General features: G+C 39.6%; 2 protein-coding genes across 2 annotated transcripts; one reads left to right on the forward strand and one right to left on the reverse strand.

Annotated features, from left to right (window-relative positions):
- Positions 1-956: 956 nt before the first annotated feature.
- ca12 (carbonic anhydrase XII) lies at positions 957-12,098 on the reverse strand. The gene is made up of 9 exons (XM_035155955.1): positions 11,981-12,098; positions 11,643-11,663; positions 8,505-8,684; positions 7,074-7,216; positions 3,871-3,966; positions 3,734-3,797; positions 3,307-3,464; positions 3,060-3,186; positions 957-2,401 (listed from the first exon to the last, which is right to left on the reverse strand). The coding sequence occupies exons 1-9, from the start codon at positions 12,042-12,044 to the stop codon at positions 1,749-1,751; spliced, it is 1,506 nt and encodes a 501-aa protein (XP_035011846.1). The 5' UTR covers positions 12,045-12,098; the 3' UTR covers positions 957-1,748.
- Positions 12,099-14,295: 2,197 nt separating this feature from the next.
- On the forward strand, positions 14,296-17,590 carry si:dkeyp-73b11.8 (BPTI/Kunitz domain-containing protein). The gene is made up of 6 exons (XM_035156572.1): positions 14,296-14,362; positions 15,494-15,685; positions 16,671-16,847; positions 16,969-17,013; positions 17,313-17,391; positions 17,500-17,590. Exons 1-6 carry the CDS (start codon positions 14,296-14,298, stop codon positions 17,588-17,590), a joined length of 651 nt encoding a protein of 216 aa, XP_035012463.1.
- The last annotated feature ends 2,889 nt before the right edge of the window (positions 17,591-20,479 follow it).

Consider the following 20,479-nt stretch of genomic DNA (forward strand, 5'->3'; position numbering starts at 1 on the left):
CCATGGGAGTAACATCAAATTCAAAAGTTCTGATCATAAAGTTGAGGAGCAGCACTAAACAAAGTTATTATGTACAGGACATGATTTCAACAAGTAGAGTTGTGGTTTTGTGTTGTTGTCTCTGTTTACCTTATTTGCCTTAATATACAGCATATTAAAAAGACAATGAGAACAAGTCCCAGTGCAGAGCCCACCAGAATGGGAACCAGTAAACCTGCAGAGCACAGAGGCAACAGAAAAGATAAGCGGACAGTTTTTCTACATGTGTTCAGTTGGTCTGTAAATGTGCATGAAAATTTAATTGTTATATTCTAAAATTATTACTAGTGCTGTATTATTTGATACTGTATGCAATATGCAATGCACATTTATTCCAGTAATGATTGAGTTTGTTAATTGATTAGCGTTAGCATAGCATTAAAGCCATGATTTGTACTTTGGAGCAAAAATCTCTTATAGTTAACTGGATAATTAATTAGTTAATTCAGACAGAGAAAAGTTTTAAATATCATGTTATTTTGTTGATCACAAAATGGAGGAGCTGTCAGTGCTGCCTACGATGAAGTTCAAGATGAAGACATGACAAAAAGAAAAGTGTAAATATAGAAAATGAAGAGAAAAGCAACGTACCAGTGTCCATCCAAGAAAGATCAGCTGAGTAGCAAAGATAAAAGAGAGAACAGAGGGTGAAAAAAAGAAATTCAGAGGAACGATATTGTACCATTCAAGGAAAAAGAGTGAAAAGTTAGAGTGAATCTGGTCTCACACACACAAAACCGTACATACTGTGTAGATGTAGAAGACAACTGTATAAAAGTTAAATATCACAGTGAGTCTCTCTCCCTGTGCTTTTTATGCTGCAAAAGAATTTCGTAGTCAGAAAAAAACCGATTTTGAATATACTTACACAAAGTGAAAGGTGCAAATGCAGGAGGCAAAAAATCTACAACATATGATTCAAGTATGATGCTTTTATTGCAAATAGTTCCACATGTACTGTACAGTAGCTGCATGTTTACTGATTGTAAACGGCCGTACACATTGTACAACAGACGCACAAATTGTCAGAGAAGGCAGGAATGTTATGTGAAGCGCTTAAAGCTCTAGCAAATTCTTTTGGTTTTGCTGCATCTTTATATTGTGCAAGGAAATAATTACTAGTTAGCTCCAGAATTACCATCATATAGAACTGACATGGGATACAGTATAACATTATAAATGTTCCATGCCATGACATTATGTGCACTACATGTTCTATAGCGTGGTGCATATGGATATCCGATGATACCAGGACAACACGTGCTGTTCCTGTAGAAATCACAGCACGTGTTACATACACAGTATGTGCTTGGATTTCTAGAAATGTATTATACAGCATCGTATGGTAAAGTAATGTTTAACAGATGTGTAGGTGGACGTGAAAGAGAAACCATTTCTCACTTTTTCAAATTTCCGTGACAAAAATCGACTTATTGATATTGGCTTAATGTTGTAGAATCTGCTTAGACAGCACAGTCCACAGTTACATTCAGCAAATTAACTCATACCACATTCTTTTTCATATAGAATCTATAATTATGTGCAATTACTGGAAAGAATAATTTAAGTATTAAATAAGTTTTGTGGGAAACATTGGTCAAAGGAATGCGGGGCGTGGCTTGAAGATTAGTCATCCGCTGTAGGACACAAAAGTGATGTCTGCTACAGAAAGTGACATAATGCAAGTCTCAACTATGTCGGGAATCTCTCTAGTCTTCCCACTCCATAGGCAAAAGCCAAGGATGTGGATAGCCCTGGCTGTGTGGTTTCCTGGGAACAGTAGCAGGGGAGAGACTGCCATGGTTTGTCTTTGGCACACTTTCCTTGGTTTCTGTGTAAGGTTTCTTCGAATACATCAAGGCTTTTGTCAGAGAGCGGTCCAACTCAAACGCCTCGTCTGTTGGCCGTCCCTTGAGAATATGCCTGATGGTGGGGAGGGCTAAATCTGACCTACAGTCTAGGTAGCTGTTGAGGTTGAGCTTAGGGAAGACTTCATCTCTGAGAGTGTGAACCAGCTGGTTCTCAGAGTGGGACAGTTTGAGCTGATGCAGAACTCTCTGCTCCAGTGAGACGTAGCAGAGTGCGTCTTCAGCCAGACCCAACTTTCCCACAGACTGTTTGGTTTGGCTCTTCTTCCGCGGGGAGGGATTCTGCGTCCATTGTTTGGACTTGGCCAGACTCTGACCCTGCTGGTTCTTGAGGTCTTTCTTCTTGCCAGCATGGAGCTTCTCCGAGCCACTTGGTAGGAGCTGATAGAGCCCTTCGTCAGCCAGGTCCGCTAAATCGCCGACCAGCAGCTGCTGAACGACTCGTTTCCTCGTGAGCGGAGACGTGACTGTAAGAGTAGCATGCAGTCCTCTGCCTGCATCGGACACAGAGCCAATCACAGCATGTTAAACATCCCAGTGTGTGGGATACTCAGTGGAACGACGTTGGGTCTTGACGCCCAGCATGCAACAGCACAGCCTGTAGTGATAAACTAAAAGCAGAAGCCTGCTAAATGCCGCTCATGAAGCACAGGATTCCACACGTCTGTGTCAAAAAACATGTGCCATTAGAAAAGAATAGCTCAGAGAGGGATGCTTAGGAATGAAGAAAACATGCACATTAGCACTGCACTGTATGGACCTAAATACCATACAGTGTGGTGAACTAGGCGACCACATGAAAGTGAGGCTTTAAAGACAAATTTGAGGGCTGCAGACATTCTGAGTATGTCAGAGGACAGTTAAATCGGTTGTGTCTTAAAAGATGACCTACTTTGCACCAAGCTCATCAGAGTCAATCAACTTGAAGTATAATTGAGTTTGGCATCAACATTGAGGCTCAACCACAAGCAGGTGATATCGTACATGAGCAAGCCACAGCCCACATGACAGCCCCGTGTTTCGTAAAAGAAAAATGTTTCCCGCATGTCTTATAACCATTTTTAAAGCAGCACAGTGGCTATACCGTGTATGTGACCTTTGCACTCATGCTTTAACAATAACGCAAGCCCATTTTTTGAAGGCCATACTTACCCTCCTTAAAGGAAACCAGGACGACTCGGCTGTCCGCGTGCTGTGGTTTCCTGTAGTTGCCGTTCAGTGGCACAGGGGCTGACTCCTGGGCATGGGAGGAGTAAAGGGCCGTTGCCAGGGCCAGAAACTGGGGAGACACAACAAAACAAAAGCACATAAAGAGATTTAAATATAAAGTACTGACTACATTAAGATGTCTGAAAAATCCTAGTATCTTATGTGCTTAAGAAATGAACTGATGCAGCACCTGTTTGCGAGATATTGTCACGTGGTTTCTGAACAGTGTCCACAGCACGCTAGGATAACACGGAGGAGTTGTCAGTGACCCATCGTAGCGATAATACTCGTCCAAGCGTGCAGGCAGAAGTGCTCTGACGTTGAAGCCGGGCACCTGCACTCTCTGGTCTGTGAAATAAATAATATTAGTATGTTATGATTGCTCGACAAAGTAAAATCCATAATGCACATATTAGTTAGTTGTGAAGAGGAGCCAAAGCTTTTTATGCATTAAAATCCCTAAATTAACCTTAACAGTAAGTGGCTGATGTGTCATAAACGATGAATACTGGTGATGACAGTGTTTGATATTGTTGTCTACACATGCTCATAGCCAATACTTAATAATTAATGTGGCTGAGAAGACATTGCTAGAGAAAACATCATTGTAGACTCACCTCTGTATTTAATCCCATTGATGAACTTCAGGAACTGGTCAAAGGCAGGATTGAACTCACCAACCTGTACAGGAAACATGGTTACATGGTTCTGCCCAACACATTGTTCACAGATCACTGAGTCCGCGAAGTCTCACCTCGATCAGGACACCCAGCACCGCCAGGCCGTCGGATTTGTCCACAGCCATGGACATGTTGGGGTACTTGTCTGAATTGAAGTGGACCACATGCATCTGTTGAGAAAAAGAGAAATAAGTCAAGACCCTGTGAAGCAAACAAAACACAGTGGCATGTACCGTTACAGTTGAAAAATCGAAAATGTTTCTCTTTTAAATTAAAATCACACTCACTTGCATATTTCTTTGGAAATATCACAAAATAACTGTGTTTTGGAAACTGTAAAGTAAAATGCTACAACAAATACTGAGAAATAGGGTCCCTGCAAGATGAGATGTAAGGTATTTTATCTCCATAATTTATCTGTGTAAAGTATAATGTGAAGCAGTAGATATTTGGTAAATACTATTGAGAGCAGTAGTCACCAGCCTTTTCGAGCCCAAGATCACTTTTTAATTCCAAACTTAAGCCGAGATCTACCATTACATTACATTTCATTAAAGGCTGAATGTACAAGAAATAAATATACACAAAGAAGGGCAGTTGTGCAACTTTTTCTATTCAATGCACAATATTCAAATTAATATCAATTCATATTTACAATGCAAAATATGTAGCTTCTCAGTTCCGCAACATGTTCTGCAGAGGAGCTGCTACTGCAGCACAATGTTTTTACATAGGCTTTGATTTGAATATGGCCACAAATATGATTATTACCCTGTATGAAAGAAGTCCCTTGTACTAAAATAAATACCAGTACTACACAGTATGAAGCCGTGCATCTTCCGCTCTTGCAAATATTTCACAATAATAACCCCTTTTTAAACACGGGAATGGATTCCATCAACAGAAACGCGGGAGTGCATTTATTTTGAAAAGGCATACAGAAAGTGTTGCAACCATTTGTTTGTGACATGAAATTCATCAGATAAACATTAAAACTCTGGTGAAAGATCATCTTCTCTGTTTATTCTGCTGTGAACCACAATGTTTATCTGTCTATGACACAAATGTATTTACAACACTTTCCGAACCCGTTTCAAAGTAAAAGCACTCCAGCGTTTCACCTTCTGAATCCACTAATTTGTTCCAACGGGGCTTTGATTGTTATCGACAGACCGAAAGATGCGCATCTTCATACCGTAGAGTCTTGACATTTACTTTTGTACATGAACCAACTTGTTCTTGAAGAAAATGCAGGAGATAAACCTGCAACTCCACCGCCAGTAACCGACACACAGCGCCTGTGAACCACAGACAACCGACACACAGCTGATCTGCGGCGCAACGACAGCCAGAGAGTTCGGGGATCGACAGTGAAGACTGCGAGATCGACCGGTAGATCGCGATCGACGGGTTGGCGACCACTGATTTAGAGCGTGTGAACAAGACGTTATAAACTGGGGGGAAGGCACACACAACAAAAGGACAACATATGAGGATGAGACTAGCTGAAGAAAAATGGGATACAATGATATATGAACAGAGGTTGCAGAAAAATGTAATTCTATTAATATAGTTTTTATTGTTAATAATAATAATAATAATTTAATAAGTTGCATATATTTTTGCATGAGCCCCATGCAGTAGTTTTAGGGAGCATGAAAGAGAAAAAAACAGTCTTCCTAGTCTTGATGAACACTCAAAGCACTTTAAAAGCACGGCACAGCCATCAGGCAATTTGACAAATGCACTTGAGAAACCCTGCAGGTGTTTTTAAGTGGGTGGTCTATAAGTAAACAGCACACTCTCAGTTGTTTTGGTGACAAGGTTGTGGCACGTTGGTCATTCCAGCCAAATCTGACAACATTTTATTTGCAGTCTCTGGGAGAGAAAAGTTCAACTTCCCGCCATCACATCCTTCAACAACAACATGTCATCAAGGAACTGTGGTTCTGTAGTCTGGAGACACATGAAACGATCCACGCTCTCGACGTGTCCACTCAGAGACTCAGGTCAAACCGCGGCAGCTCACGTGTGGTTCAGCTGCATAAAAGCACACAGGTTGCAGCCATCACAGCTGCGGCTCATTCAAATGATACCAAATTACAAATACAGAAACTCCTTTTTTTGTTTATATCATAAAACACACTCTTAACTTCAGGTAAAGTCAAATCCTCTGCTGTAATTAAAGTAGAAATGTTAAAAGAGAAAAAAGTGAGTGAAAACGGCTCACAGGCCCTGACACATAAAATAGCACAAGCAGCCACTCCTTTCCAGAGGTGGTTGAAAACCAAAGTGTATAACAGTCTGGTACTTTAACCCCTTTAAACCCCTCAAACCAAAGTCACACTGACATATTATACACAGTGAGCCAGACTGAAATCAAGTCTTTGTCTTTTAATGTGGGCAACTAATTGTCAGAAACGTGCTTATTTGATTGGTAAATTGAATCTACAATTTATTTAAAAGAAAAACAGGCTTAACATTTCTCAATAAATGAGATTTTATTGTCACAAATTTACATTATAAAGTCTCTTTAACTAGAATGCGTTTTATATAATTGTACTTTACAGTGGAAGATGCACAATAAGCATTCTCTGACATTGTCTGACGGGTGGATCATAAAGTGAACGTCTGCCAGTGTGGAGAGGCTGGAAAATGCCGATGCGGAGCTTCAGAGAGTTCCCTCAGCTTAAACACTGTCTGTGAGTCAGTGGCTCTGATTTCTCTGCCAGTCAAAAGTCACCCGTTGAAGTCATTAGGTATTAAATCATTTGTCTGGAGCCTGAGATGCTGTCACATCAATTTGAATAAATAGACTGAGCTAACTTCAAACGTAGATGACTAACCTTTCATTCACTTTTTGCCAGTGGTTGAAATAATACAGTATATAAATACTAAATTACAAGTTCTGCATTTAAAATTTCACTTATATAGAAATACATGCAAGTATTATCAATGAAAATGAAGTAGATGTATAATGGAACAAAATAAAGGCAATACTCATGAATCCCCTTTTATTAATGATCTTCTATTTAATTTATCTTTATGATAAATTATATATTTTTTTAATCAATTTTAGGTTTGACTTAAATTATATGTTTTGTCCTCTTTTTTGGGCTCATCAGTAAATAGAACTTTGAACTGCATGAACCTGTATGAAAGATACAGATAAAGTTTGATTGATTTTCTTATATTTGACCTTGAAGATGTGCGTAGGGGCAGAAGTGGAGTATTAACCCTCTCTTAAACATGAGCAGAAGGAGGTAGGTTTGTTCACCTCGGCTGCGTACTGTCGACTGTTCACCATGTGTTCAGATCCAGCAGGTCGGCCGGAGGAGCCCCAGTGGAAGTGCAGTTGAGCTGCGGTGTAACGATGCGGCAGGCTGGAGATGTGCATCTTCGAGGGCAGGGAGATCTGCACTGTGGATCAAAGGATGACAAACACAAGCACACACAAAAGAGCAGGGTGGAGGTTACCTCATTTGACGTCATGGGGATCAAGAAACATCCGCTGGATCCTGTTTTTATTTAATTTTAAACTTCATAAATCATCAGCGAACGTCAACGTGCTCCTAAGAGCAGTGCGGCTACGTCTAAGGCACTTTGCTGGAGTGACGCAGGGAGCACTTTCAACATGTTCATCAGTGTGTGACGAATGTCTACGAGTGAAAAACCACTGTCAGCTTTTTTAAGAAAGACGTCACACCGATGACGCGGCTCAGCTTGTGGCGTTGAGGTCCATCAGACACAACTTAATGAGCATTTGTCCGTACAGTTTACTTGCACAGACATTATAACCATATAATCATCACCAACACAAGGCAGACATTACATGTACATGTATGTTCAGCGACACAGCGGCTGTCACTGAAATTCCTCATACATGGCAATTTGTACAGTGTGATTACAGTCAAATCTAAGAAACAGATCGAACCAGTTGTTATTTGTAGTTTACCTGACGTTTCTCTGACTGAGTGTCAAACGAAGCAGAATGAATCATATTAATTCAAAACTAATTCACAGGGGGCATGTTTATCTCCTATCTGATTTATGTATTCAATAATTGATTTTAAACGTGTGTTACGAATAGATATCAAACTGGAACTTGTTTCTTTTTGTTAAGGTGCATCCGACCCAGTCGAAGCAGAGCAGATGACTAATGTCTGCTCATATTTTTCCAGACTACACGTGGAGATCGTTCTCTGGCTGAAAGGACAGTTAAGATAATGAGAGAGTGATTATGGAAAATTGCTGTGGTAGATGTAGAGAGAAAATCCTCCTATCATTTTCCTTATGTTGACCCAGAAATTAGGTCTCTACAGCAAGAACAGACTCCTCCACGTTTATGTGTGGGCCATCTCTAATGAATATGTAGACGACTGCCTGATTTAAAGGACATTGAGCTCATGAGTCAAACAAAACATAATGTTTGCTTAGCTTGCTGTGTGTGGTGAAAAGAGGTTAAAGTACACAGTACATGTTAAGTATTGTATTAAATTAAAGGTTTTGTAGAGAAGAATGATGACGTCTATGAAACAAAAGGAACCTCAAGGACCTTTTGCAGTGATGCTCTGCAGGGATCGGTGGCCTGGATCCAGTGGAGGGGATGGGATCCCTTTTTTTACCTGGGGGATTTTTTTCTTATTCTTTTCTTATTATTTGTATATTTTGTGTATGTGTTTATAGTTTTGTATTTTTGGATACTCACCAGAATGTCCATTGTTTCCCAGAGTGAGCTGCTCATTGGGCGACAGGTTGTAGTTATGAACCTCAATCGGACTCAAACTGGGGTCGAACCTCAGCAAATCGGACTTGATGTCTATTGGAGACTGGAAAGCTCCACCACAAAATGGATAATGCTTGGACCAGTGGTGCTCTCCTTCTGGCCCTGCAACAGCAACATGACCAATAAACACGACTGCTACATTGCATATATTACTTTTTTTTTTTGCACTGCATTCTAAAGACAAATGAGCAAATGCACATGCACCAATGTGAAACTACATGGGGGATGGCTCCAAAAAAGGGCCGAGGCTCCTCCCGTCCTACTTAACATTTTATCCGTAATCAAAGTGAAGTATCATTATCTATGTACAAGGCAGCATGGGAGAGGCCCGCGGCTTTCGTTCTTGGCCCTTTCTCAAGCAGTGAGAGTGAGAACCAGGCTGTTGTTTGCGGGGAGAGCCAATGAGAACACTGTCTCTCTCCAAATGAGAGGTTTCTGTAAAGAACAGGACACCGAAAATGGCCAAATCAAGTCATGCAGTGTCTCTCAGAGGCGTGTGCTGCGGAGGCAACAAGGCACAATGAGCCTCGGAACAATGTAAGAGAGAGGAGGGAGAGGGGATGGTAGCTGTGATACTAAATTGCTTCTCAAACACGCTGCTCGGTGTAAACAAGAGTTTGCGATGAATGGACGCATCAAAATTGATGTGTGGCACAATAGAAAATGCCATGAAAGGCCAGTAAATGCCCTGGAGCTCTCATCCCCTCTGCATATAATTAACTGTCCAGAATCATTCTAAAAAAAAAAAAAACACAATTCACCATATGCCAGCAGACCATGGTTAAATATGAATGATGCAGCATGAAGCCATTGCCCCCGACCCGGCTGTCAGTTCCCATTGGATGGGTCAGACAAGATGTGCCAAGAGGCATGAAGCAAAACTGTGAAATCCCTGAATACTTGTTTGAGGCAAAACTCATGGTTCAATCCAGGCAAACACTCCCTATAATAAGGAGATAAGATACACTTATGGCTATAATTGCTCAGTGTCAACTTCATTTATTGTTTTAATTAGACCCAGCCTGCCCTTTAATAATGGCCATCAGTGGCCCCTTGCCATGCAAATCCTTGGTAGAATTCACATGACTGTGGGTAATTATTAAAGTGTGGGAGCTTTTCTACATAGGATGTATGTCAAATGAGATTTAGATTTATTTATAACATCAGTGGTAGAGACTACAACAGTCATCAACATAGTTTTTATACCCACATGTTAAGGGTCACTGTTTGTCCTTTGCCAGAGGATGCAGCGTTAATGTGAAGATAATTCCTCTGACTCAGCCGTGCCCCCCAACTGAAAGTGCTACCAGCCCTCAAGACAACTGACTATGACACGGCCTCTCCAGGGTTTGATTGTAAGTGACGGTGAAATCCACCACGCTGCACTTAGGAGGCTGGAGGGGCTTTTATTATTATTTTTTTACTATTATTAAATCAACTCTTTTCCTCGCATGTCATCACAAACCTTTCCACTCTGAGCTTGTGTGTTATCATTAAGGTTTGTGACTATGTGATTGTGGTGTATATTCCTTCATTCTGTACAGGATGAGTTACTGAGGTATTCTGCCACATTGTTAAGGTTTTCCACTGTACTCACACATTAAACAAATGTTTATGTGTGATTCCTAATTTTCAATTGTTTGTTTAGAATTTGTTCAATTTCTTTAAAGTTCCACAGGGAGATAAACGACCTTGTATCTACAAAGTGCTGTTTGCCCTCATTAAAGTTCAGCTGCTGCAATAATAACAAGAATCGAGTGGATCTGCGCTTTTCGGAGGACTGAATTTAACAGGTATAATTTCCTCTAACTGTAAGTATTTGAACATAAATTACAGTGCAGAGAAAAAAATAAAAAAGTTTCAAAATTCATCCCTGGTGGCCTGGATTTTGCACATCATAAACGTATAAAAAAAAGAAGACAGTAACTTTAAGCAATGACTGTAGCACTGGACTACTGTAATAGTCCAAAAACAGAAAATAGGATGAAAAATGATTATTAAACCAATTTTCTGCACCTGCCAACTTATTAGTATAAACTCCCTGTGCCTGAATGCAACAGACTTGTTTAAGGAGCTCAAACAAGAGGTCACGTTCTGAGCACAGTTTATGTAAGAGATTGTCATAGTTCAAGAAGTCACTGCGTATTGGCCTTAAGGCAGAAGACAAGGGCAGTCAGCCACTTACGAAATGTTGTAATTGCAGAGTCGGTATAATGACCTCTACAATTACCTGAGGTGACAGTAGGGCTGTCAGCACTAGTGGTCTTAGGGCGTCATAGAGGGGCCGCGGAGGGTTTGTCTTCTCCCTTTGATTAGCAAACACTCCGTTTGATGCTGCGGTCACTTCTGTTCTATCATTCGGCCGTGTCAGCTTAACGCACGGCTGTGTTGGGGGCGACAGTTCTCTGAGTCAATCGTTGCCTAAGAGAGTTGCATCAAATTGAATTCTAACACTCAATTAGGTAATGCTGCATGGTTTAGGGGTAGAAACCCACAGTGAGTGACTGAGACACTAGGCTACAAGTGCACGTGAACTGGAACGGCACATGCATCAAAAGTTGATGTAAATAATATTTATTTTCTACTCTTATTATGATCCACACTGAAAAGAAAATTGTTTAAAAAAAAACTTGAATCAGTAACACATAAATTAATTTAATTTGTTCAACTTAAATTTAGCCATTTCTACCAATCAAAGTCAAATGTTGGGCAGCTGTGGCTCAGGAAATCAAGTGGTCCACTAACCAGAAAGGTCATGGGTTTGATTCCCGTCTACACCACTCCGCATGCCGGACTGTCCTTGGGCAAGATGCTAAACCCCAAATTGTCCCTGACTGTGTGTGATGTATGGTCGAGCAAATGCAGCACATAGATGCACTGAATTGCAAAAACTGGTCATCACTAGAAAAGTGCTATAGAAATATGGACCATTAACAATTAGTAACTTTAATCTGAAACAACTTAATTTATTTATGTGTTACCGATTGAAGATGGTAGCAAATTTTTATTTTTTCAGTGTACAACTGACAAACCGAATTGTAAGAAAATAATGAGACTTACCACTGTATGTCCATTTGGCACCTGAAACAAGAAAAAAAATATCTTACTGCATTTTTGATAAATATTATTAAAATAATGGAGCAACTTTAAAAATGCAACAGTTTTTACATTTATTTTTGTCATTTTACACATAAAGAAAATGAAAGAAATAACCATCCATAGTTTTGATCACAGAAACATGCCATCCTCATTCCTCAGAGAACATGTGAGCAGGTGGATGGAGACACCTGCAGCATCACTCCTGCAAGTGCTGAAGCCAAGTATTTCTTTGCACTATCTAAAAGTGCACCTGAAGTTTTTTTTACCAGGCTGCTTCATGCACCCATCAGAGGTCTTACCGTGCAGCACGGCGCAGAGAGTCAGCTGCAGTAACACGATGGAGGAGACGCTCACAGGCTTCATGTCGGTTCCCTCAGCGCACCCTCGTGTGGCAGCTTGGTGTTCGCCCCGGTGCAGAGCAGGAGAGCGGGAGGGTGTCCAGCCTCCGAACCGGCTTTTATACTCATGTTGTCGGCTTGGTTGTAGCTCGCCCTGACGTCAGAGCCACAACAACAAGAACCCAGCCTCCACAGCCACCCTCTGCTCACCGGAGAGTGAGTGACAGCTCCACCGGGTTCTGATCCGCCGACACGCTGCGCGGCGTGCACGTGCGCCTGTGTCACTGACATGTAGCTTACTCTTTATAGTTGGTCTTATTATAACCCCATCTAAACACATGGAGCCACCAAAAGATGAATATGATGGTGTTGGTGCACATGTGAGACTCATACTTCAATTTGTGCCACTTTTCTATTAAAGGGATAGTTCACCCAAAAAAGAAAATCCAATCATTCTCTACTTGCCACTATGCCGACAGAGGGGTGGGTTTAAGTGTTTGAGTCCACAAAACACTTTTGGAGTTTCGTGGGTAAACAGTGTTGTGGCCAAATCCAATAAAATTGAAGTAACTTGTGACCGATTCTTCAAAACTTAAAAAATCAACAGAAGCAAACATAACCTGCCTCCATACTGTTTGTGTGGTGTCATCCAAGTGTCCATAAGCCCCGACATTCAAATTCGACTCGAAACGGTGTCATTTACACCATGATTTTAGCTAAAATATCCTCCTCTGGAGCCGTGTTCACATGTGGATCACAGTGACTTGTGACTTGTCTGCAGCTAGATTCAGGTTCTACATCAGTGTGATAGGAACTCCCTAAAATGGCCAAAACCATCATTGAGAAAAATGTATTTGACGTGTGCTTTGAGTTTTAACAATGGTACATGTCCCATCCACGAATATGGTGGAGGCTGGGTTTATGACCTATCCTGTGGCCAGCCCCCAGGTGGTGATCGAGATGCATAGTCTTAAATTTTGGGAACTGTCATGTCATCCATTGTTATATAGCTACAGTCTATGAGCTACACAGGTCTGGTGTCTAATACCCATGTAAATAGGGGAGACACAGGAGGCCTCTCAGAAGTCAGCTGGTTAGGGTGAGGTACAGTATAAGGTGGGTCTAGTTTGATAGGTAATTGCTAACATATGTCTAAGTATCCTACCTAACTGTCTCATATCAATACAACAGCTGTTGACACAGAGTGGGTTTAGACTTGTGGCTTGGTTAAAAAAAATAGCCTACACAAGAAAGGCCTTTCATTTTCTCTAAATACCGAAACATAAAATTAAATAAAACGGTAACATTTCTATTTTGGGTACACCATTTATAGGCAAAAATGGAGATGTTAAATTATATCGGGAAATGAAATAATTAAACAATCAAATAATAACAAAATAATAGTGTACACCCCAGTATTTTCAGTTAAAATTTTAAAGCCTAAGAGAGTTGCATCAACTCAGAGTTGCAGTAACTTCACAAGTCAATAATGGACAATTATGCAACTTACAAGTGTGATATGGAAACCAGAGACGTGTGGTGCACATGGACTAAGAATGGACTATTCAGCTTACTTTTCCTTGTGAACATTTTTATAAATCTTAAAACACACCTGCGGAGATCTGGAGTACAGCTGTTACCAACCTGTCCATCTGTCTGTCATCCTCTTTGAAGACTGTAAATAATCTAGAGTGATGATCACACACTACAAGTCCTACACTGTGAGTAAAGGAAGTCGACATCAATATTTCTGCCAAAATGACAAAAAAAGAGGACAAAGTAACTACCTGAGGTAATTCTATGACAGGCAGATTTGAATTCACTAAATAAAGCTCTCTCATAGTAAAAGACTGTGAAGGCTTGGGTCGCATTTGCAGTCATTTTGGTTTTGATGCATATGGTCTCAATATCTTCCATAAAAACACCAAGATAACCTTGCCACTCTATAAACAGACATATTTCTCAGTCTACCTGTCAGTTGTTGCTGTTTAACAGCTTTGATCACTTAGTAGCAATGAATAGATAAACTAAAGACACAAATGTGCATTGTGTATGTGAGCCGCTGAATATGGAGCTTGTTAAATCAGGTTCTAAATTACAACCTTATTCAACGGTAAAGGTACGAAAAAGGGGAAGAGGTCTTTTCTAGCCACTGACTACGATTGAAGGTGTGACAGTCATTTCCTCCACTGAGGAAATGACTGTCCAAAGTTCAACGATGATAACCCTCTCCCAACTGTCACTCCAGGACAGACAGGACCGAGACGAGAAGCAAGATGAAGCACCTTCTGCTGTTGGGGATGGCTTTTGCCGCAATCCACGTCAGCCATTCAATCATTCCAGGTAAGTGCTTCCTTCTACCATCACTCTTTTAAAAAAAAAACATAAGCAAAACTCTGTTTATTGATCCGAGATTTAGTTTTCAGAACAGGCCTCACTATCAGCACACAGGCCACAGGCTAATCATCAGCCTTTTGTGTCGCAGCTTTTTTAAATAGCAGTTTAAAAGATTTGCAAAAATGTTGTGGTGTAAATATTTCATTATCGACTGATGTCTTTCAGTTGTACGTAAAAGTTATAGTTTTGCGGAAACTGGATCAAGGAGATAAAGTGTCACCTTCAGACCTGTCAGGGCAACATGGCGTCTACATTGGCACCTATATCTTTCAGATTTTCTGTCACGTGGGGACCTATAGAGACTAAATATGGGGGAGACACATCCTGTTACATTTGAAATTAATAGAATTGATTTGATTTAGATTAAACAAGTCTAGACTGCATCTCTCAGCAGGATATAATTGTAATTTACCTTTTCCCTGACATTCTCTTCATGTTGTAACTTGCAACTGAAGCCAACAATGATTGTCTTTAGCTTGGACCAAAAAAAATAGGAAAGAAAAGATGGTCTTTAGTCTCCTGGAAATATTATTTACACACTGCAAACGATTGAACTAAGCTGACTGGACGATTCCCCCCTCTGTAATTCCAAGCTTTTAAACACTGAGATCACTTCTGTCTGAGAGTGACGAGACTAAAATAATGTCAACATGTAAATTATTGGGAAGGTCCAGATTTTGAGCAACTAACCCAGTTAGTTAGTTTCCCTATAAAACCCACTGCATTTTGAGTAAAAGAATCATTTGAAACCACTTCTCTTCTGTGAAACGTGTAATGAGGGGGGAACTGAAATATGAGTTTTTATTGCTGTCATAAAAAGAGGGAGTGGGTCTCTGGTGATGAGGTTAGTTAAGCATTAAATATGTACAGTATCTGTTGAGGCTTTCTACTGAAGCGTTATTGATACATTAACTGAGCAATGGTCACTTCACCAGCTTGTTCTTGTGATTAACCAACTGTACTTTACACCAAAATATTGTAGGCTTTATAAAATGCTTGAAAAACCAAAGAATCCTTTGTAGACTTTGTGCAAATAAAACGCCTCTAACTCGCAGTTTATGTCTTATCGTCCAACAGATTTCTGTCAGTTGGACCCAGTTGGAGGTGATGGCCCAAGCTTCATTCATTCTATCCATTATAATCACCTCACTGATCGCTGCGAGCCTTTCATATACTCAGGGATCGGAGGAAACAGCAACCGTTTTGAAAAAGAAAGAGAGTGCATAAGAAACTGCTCTGCCAATGCAGAGGATATCTACCCCATGGATGGTAAGATCGTTTAATGAATTCATACTGAGAATTGTGTGTCTAATGTAATCGTTCATTTTGCTTAACATGTCTAATGTAGCTTAACATTTTATTTGTGTAAATGATACAACTCTACATTTATGTTAGACACTGTCTTTTCTCATGAATGTTGTAAATGTTATGTTGATGCACTTCTGTCTGTCCCGGAGAGGGATCCCTCACATGCGACTCTCTCTGAGGGGTTTTCCCCGTTAAAAGGGGCTAAGGGGGTTCAGGGCAGAGGATATCGCACCTTCTTAAGCTGAATGAGGCAAATGTGATTTGTGAATATAGAAATAAAATTTGATTGATTGATTGAAGAACTGCCTTAAAGTAGATGAACCCAGACGAAAAACATACATCCCTCTTCAAGGCTTGTTTCTGAGGACTTTGGAACATGAACTGCAGTTAATGAGTTTTATGACCTAAGGGACCATGTAAGGAAATGCATCATCATCATCAAGCCTCGACTATCTCGACTGAGAGAGAGGGAGGGAAAGAGACACAGAAAGCGAAAGAGAGAGAGGGGGAGAGGAGGGGGCACTTGATTCAGTTGCTTCAACAAAGTTTTAGGCAGGGATCCCTGTTAACCTTGAAAAAGAGCATTTGTTATTGAAAAACAGCTTTTTTTGTGTGTCAATTGAATTAACTCAAATATTGTTGTGTTTCTTTTCCTTCGTTTCTTTAATTCTTCTGAGGTTGTAGGAGAAACTGAGTATTAGCCGTACGCCACCAAGTGGTGAAAGAGTAGGACTCATAGACAAGCATGAAAGAACACACCCCAGACTTTTACAGCCTTCTTGATAAAGTTGAAGTCATCTATCACTCTGATTGTGTGATAGCTGAACTGCTTAGATACAATCAGTCACATTTACGTATTTTGTATTAGCATTATGTACGAACTGCAGTCACTGCTATGACTACTTCTAATGATTATAATAATAATGAAGATGTTTTCTCTTCACAGAATCTAAGGCTTGTCACTTTAAAAGGGCCTCAGGTCAATGTAAAAATCAGCTTATGAGATACTATTATGATCCCATTCATGACAAATGCAAAAAGTTCCAATGGACTGGTTGCATTGGAAACGGAAACCGATTTGTCACCTTTGACAGCTGCAATCGGACATGTGATGGAATCCACGGTGAGTGCAAATCTCTCTCTTTTGTAAACAGTTGCTGATGATGTCGCTATGTCAAAAAAAAAGAGAGTCATAATATCGAACATGTTTTTAACATGCTTATGGTAATTGTCTTGGTTCATAGACGAAGGTGATGAAATCGAGGAGGACGAGCCAGACACTCCTATTGGTGAGTCCACACAATGGATTGAGTGGAATTTATCAATTTATTCAAAAGCCACAACAAGCTCCAGTTTTATTTTCTTTAAATTATTTCTCATTGAAAACTAAACAACCTCTTTTGCAATGAGAAATAATTTAAAGAAAATAAAACTTTGCAGATAGTTTTAACCAGTTAGAACGTCATGTATAATGTAGTTCTAACTGGTTAAAACTATCTGCAAAAATTGTGTTATGTAGTTTATTTATCATTATGTATCTCATCTTTTTACATAAATCTTCATGTTACACTGTTGTTCTCTTTGACAGCGATCATCTGCGGAGTTTTGCTTGCTGTCATTATCGTTTCCATCTTTGTAACTGTGATCGTCTTGACAGTTCGTTCAAAGTAAGTTCATTTTTCTTTATTTTTAGTTTTACATTAAAAAGCAATAGTATTACTTACAGTTAATGCCACTCTCTTTTAATTATCTACATATTAACTGTATTTCTTTAGGAAAACGAGCGCCAAGAAGATGGCAGGAGGAAAAAGTAAAGAATCAAAGTCTGATACACCTCTTCAGGAACCGGCACTGGAAATGGCATAGATATCATTGCTATAATGATATCATCCATTACAACATGTGGAGTTTTTACCAGATTGGTTTAGTCTTTTAACACCAGTGGTCTTAAAGCCAAACATATCAACAAATTATTACATCTAAGTTTGATTTTTCTTTTTTTACTGACATATGCAAATAGCCATTACAGTTTTGTTCAAAGTTGTGTTTTGTTTCCCCTCAATGCTCCTTTATCATGTGCTTTCATTCAGTAATACAAAATAAATCTGTTTAGTCTGAGTGTGATCAGAATTCAAATAGAGTTGAAACAATGTCTATTAATTCACAAACAGAATCAGCAACGATTTTAATAACGAATTAATGGCTGAACTAGTTTTTCAAACTGAAACGTCCCTTGTTTTAGCTTTTCAGTTGTTGGGATTTTCTGCTTCTCTTATGTGATAAAAAAAAAAGGTTTGACACTGTTGGTTGGACCAAACTAGCAAGTTCAAGAAAATTTTACCAATTTCTTACATTTCATAGAGAAAACAATTAAGAAATAAAATGTATTGTGAATTGCAGCCATAAAATAAACACAACCATTGTTCAGTCAAACAAGGTCCATTAGAAGTCAGTCTAATTGAAGAGAAGTCACGAGCAGAATCACATTATTTCATATTCTGATTCTCATCATCCTGTATATTGTTAACTGAAGTAATTGTAACTGTGTGATCTCCCAATCACTGGTGTTTCCAAAATATAACTGCATCATCGTCTCGCTCAACCATTCGCTGAAAACTGTGTGAAGTTTTCTGAATGCACGTCCCCATTCAAAACCCAACACACATATTTAGGGCTGCTTTTGTCCAGCTTGTTTTGTACTGAGGTGCATTTGTAAATCTTTAGTTTTGGGCCGTAATGATTTAAACATAAAAAGTGGCAAATGTTTTGCTTTTTTATCATACAATGTACAATGTGGCTGTAAGATCATTAAACTTTGATGCGTATGTTTTTTATTTGGTGTAAAAATGAGTCCAAAATATTTCTAAATAAAAACGAGGATGTTTTATTTTGAGGGGCATATACTATGGAGTTGTATTTTTATCATTCACTGTGTAAATATCTACATAATAAATGTATTATCATTGTGTTATAGTTCTAAAATAATTATCAGATTAATGATAGCTAGATTTAATGATACCAATAGCATTTTACTTCAAGGCAGAGCTCTCATCAAACATGTGAAATGTTAAGATTTGAATTTGTGAAGTCTAGTTATAATACTTAAAATTTTAACAAAAACTTGCGTCAAAAGGTTAAAGCAGTCATTTCCTGTTGCCACTAGGTGGTGCTATGATTGCGACTGAGTGTTGTCACATAGATATGTTCAGGCCAAGACTCTTTTTAGACAAGTGACGTTTGGTACAGATTTGACTATGTACAAGCTAGTAACAAAAACCAACACAAAAAAAAACTCCATGTCACAGTGCTGTCAGCAAAAACTAAAACACCTCACAGTCACACATCATCAGTTTCTTAAGATCAGATGCACAAAATTAGAAGTCGATTGCCAAAGGACTAGTTCATCGAAGTAGGAGGTGTGGATAGCAAAATAAACATTTAAATTTGACCAATAAATTTAAAATGGCAGATCTTGTGAGGACATGTGCCTTTAGAACGTAGTATTGAGAGGCAGGGCTAAGACACCCCTTCATCCCCCACCCCCTTACACACAGATATTTTAAACACACACACACACGGCAATTTGCTTGCTAAAACAAAGTCATTTAGTTTGACTACTTATGAGCGATGACTCCAGCGGCAGCACACACACTTTTGTACCAGAAATGTATAAAGAAGGAGAGGGCCTCTCATCTCTAGAGTTTCGTCACTTCCAAGACGATAGCCATCCCGAGTTGTTTGAACCACTGTTAAAGGTGGCAGAGCTGAAGCAACCATGTCTGAGGACATGGAGGGGCAGGAGAGGACGTGGGACATCTATGAATGATAGGCGAAGGTGAGGTTTTGGGGTGTAACTTCAGCAGATGAAAATGAGCGCAGCTTTCCAGATTCCAACTCATGTCGCTGGTGGTTGATTATGCAGTATTGGCCCTCCAGAGTCTGAACACTGGGTGGCCCTAAGAGCCATGTTTTATTTATTTCATTTGATCTATTTATTTATTTATGACAGGGACAAAGCTCATTAATCAACAGCAAAATGACTGTAAATGAGCTAGAGTTAGCTCAACAGGCTAATTTCCATCTGTAGTCCCTGGCCAGCTACAATTAAAATAAAATGACTTGTTCTAGTCAACACATACAAACAATATATGCAGACTAATATTCAGACAGAAACAATTAATAACAATAAGTAACAACACAACAAACGATACAAAGGACAGCAAGTAAAAACCAAGACAAACTGCAGTCGGGCAGCAAAAGTCAGCAGGTCGTCAGTGGTCTAATGTGCACACATCTCAATAAGCCAATTCTTCAGCTGACCAGTAAAGGAACAATAAGTATTTACTCTTGTTCAACCCATAGATGTAGAGTATGTAATAACTGAGATATTAAAACCAGCATTCATATGTTTAATCAAAGAACAGTAATACAATTGAGTTTACATCTTGGAGTGCAGGACGTGAATAACCATGTACTTACCTGCCACCACTCAAACAAAGTAAAAGTATGCTAAGGCACTTTAAACTTAAATAATTACAATTCAACTTTATGTCAAATCTTTTTTAACGTGTTATGTCAAGGTTACGTTGGGTCCCATCGATGATTGACCTGCTGCGCATGCCGGAAGCTGGTCCGGAACAAGGAAGCGACATCGTATGCGTGCTCCCGAGTGACTACCAAACATAGGAGTCTCAAAATATGCCTTAAGTGGTAAATAAAACAGGTTCCTGGTAATGCCAGTGGGTATAAGTGTAA

The sequence above is a fragment of the Hippoglossus stenolepis genome, chromosome 5 (genome assembly GCF_022539355.2).
Source record: "Hippoglossus stenolepis isolate QCI-W04-F060 chromosome 5, HSTE1.2, whole genome shotgun sequence".
Taxonomy (NCBI): Eukaryota; Metazoa; Chordata; class Actinopteri; order Pleuronectiformes; family Pleuronectidae; genus Hippoglossus; species Hippoglossus stenolepis.

Coding starts and splice junctions, on each gene's coding strand:
- ca12 (XM_035155955.1), bottom strand. CDS start 12,044: ATGAAGCCTGTGAGCGTCTCCTCCATCGTGTTACTGCAGCTGACTCTC. Junction 7,217..8,504: donor GGGAAACAATGGACATTCTG/GTGAGTATCCAA, acceptor TTTGATCCACAG/TGCAGATCTCCCTGCCCTCG. Junction 3,798..3,870: donor TGCTGGGTGTCCTGATCGAG/GTGAGACTTCGC, acceptor TTTCCTGTACAG/GTTGGTGAGTTCAATCCTGC.
- si:dkeyp-73b11.8 (XM_035156572.1), top strand. CDS start 14,296: ATGAAGCACCTTCTGCTGTTGGGGATGGCTTTTGCCGCAATCCACGTC. Junction 15,686..16,670: donor GGATATCTACCCCATGGATG/GTAAGATCGTTT, acceptor TTCTCTTCACAG/AATCTAAGGCTTGTCACTTT. Junction 16,848..16,968: donor GACATGTGATGGAATCCACG/GTGAGTGCAAAT, acceptor CTTGGTTCATAG/ACGAAGGTGATGAAATCGAG.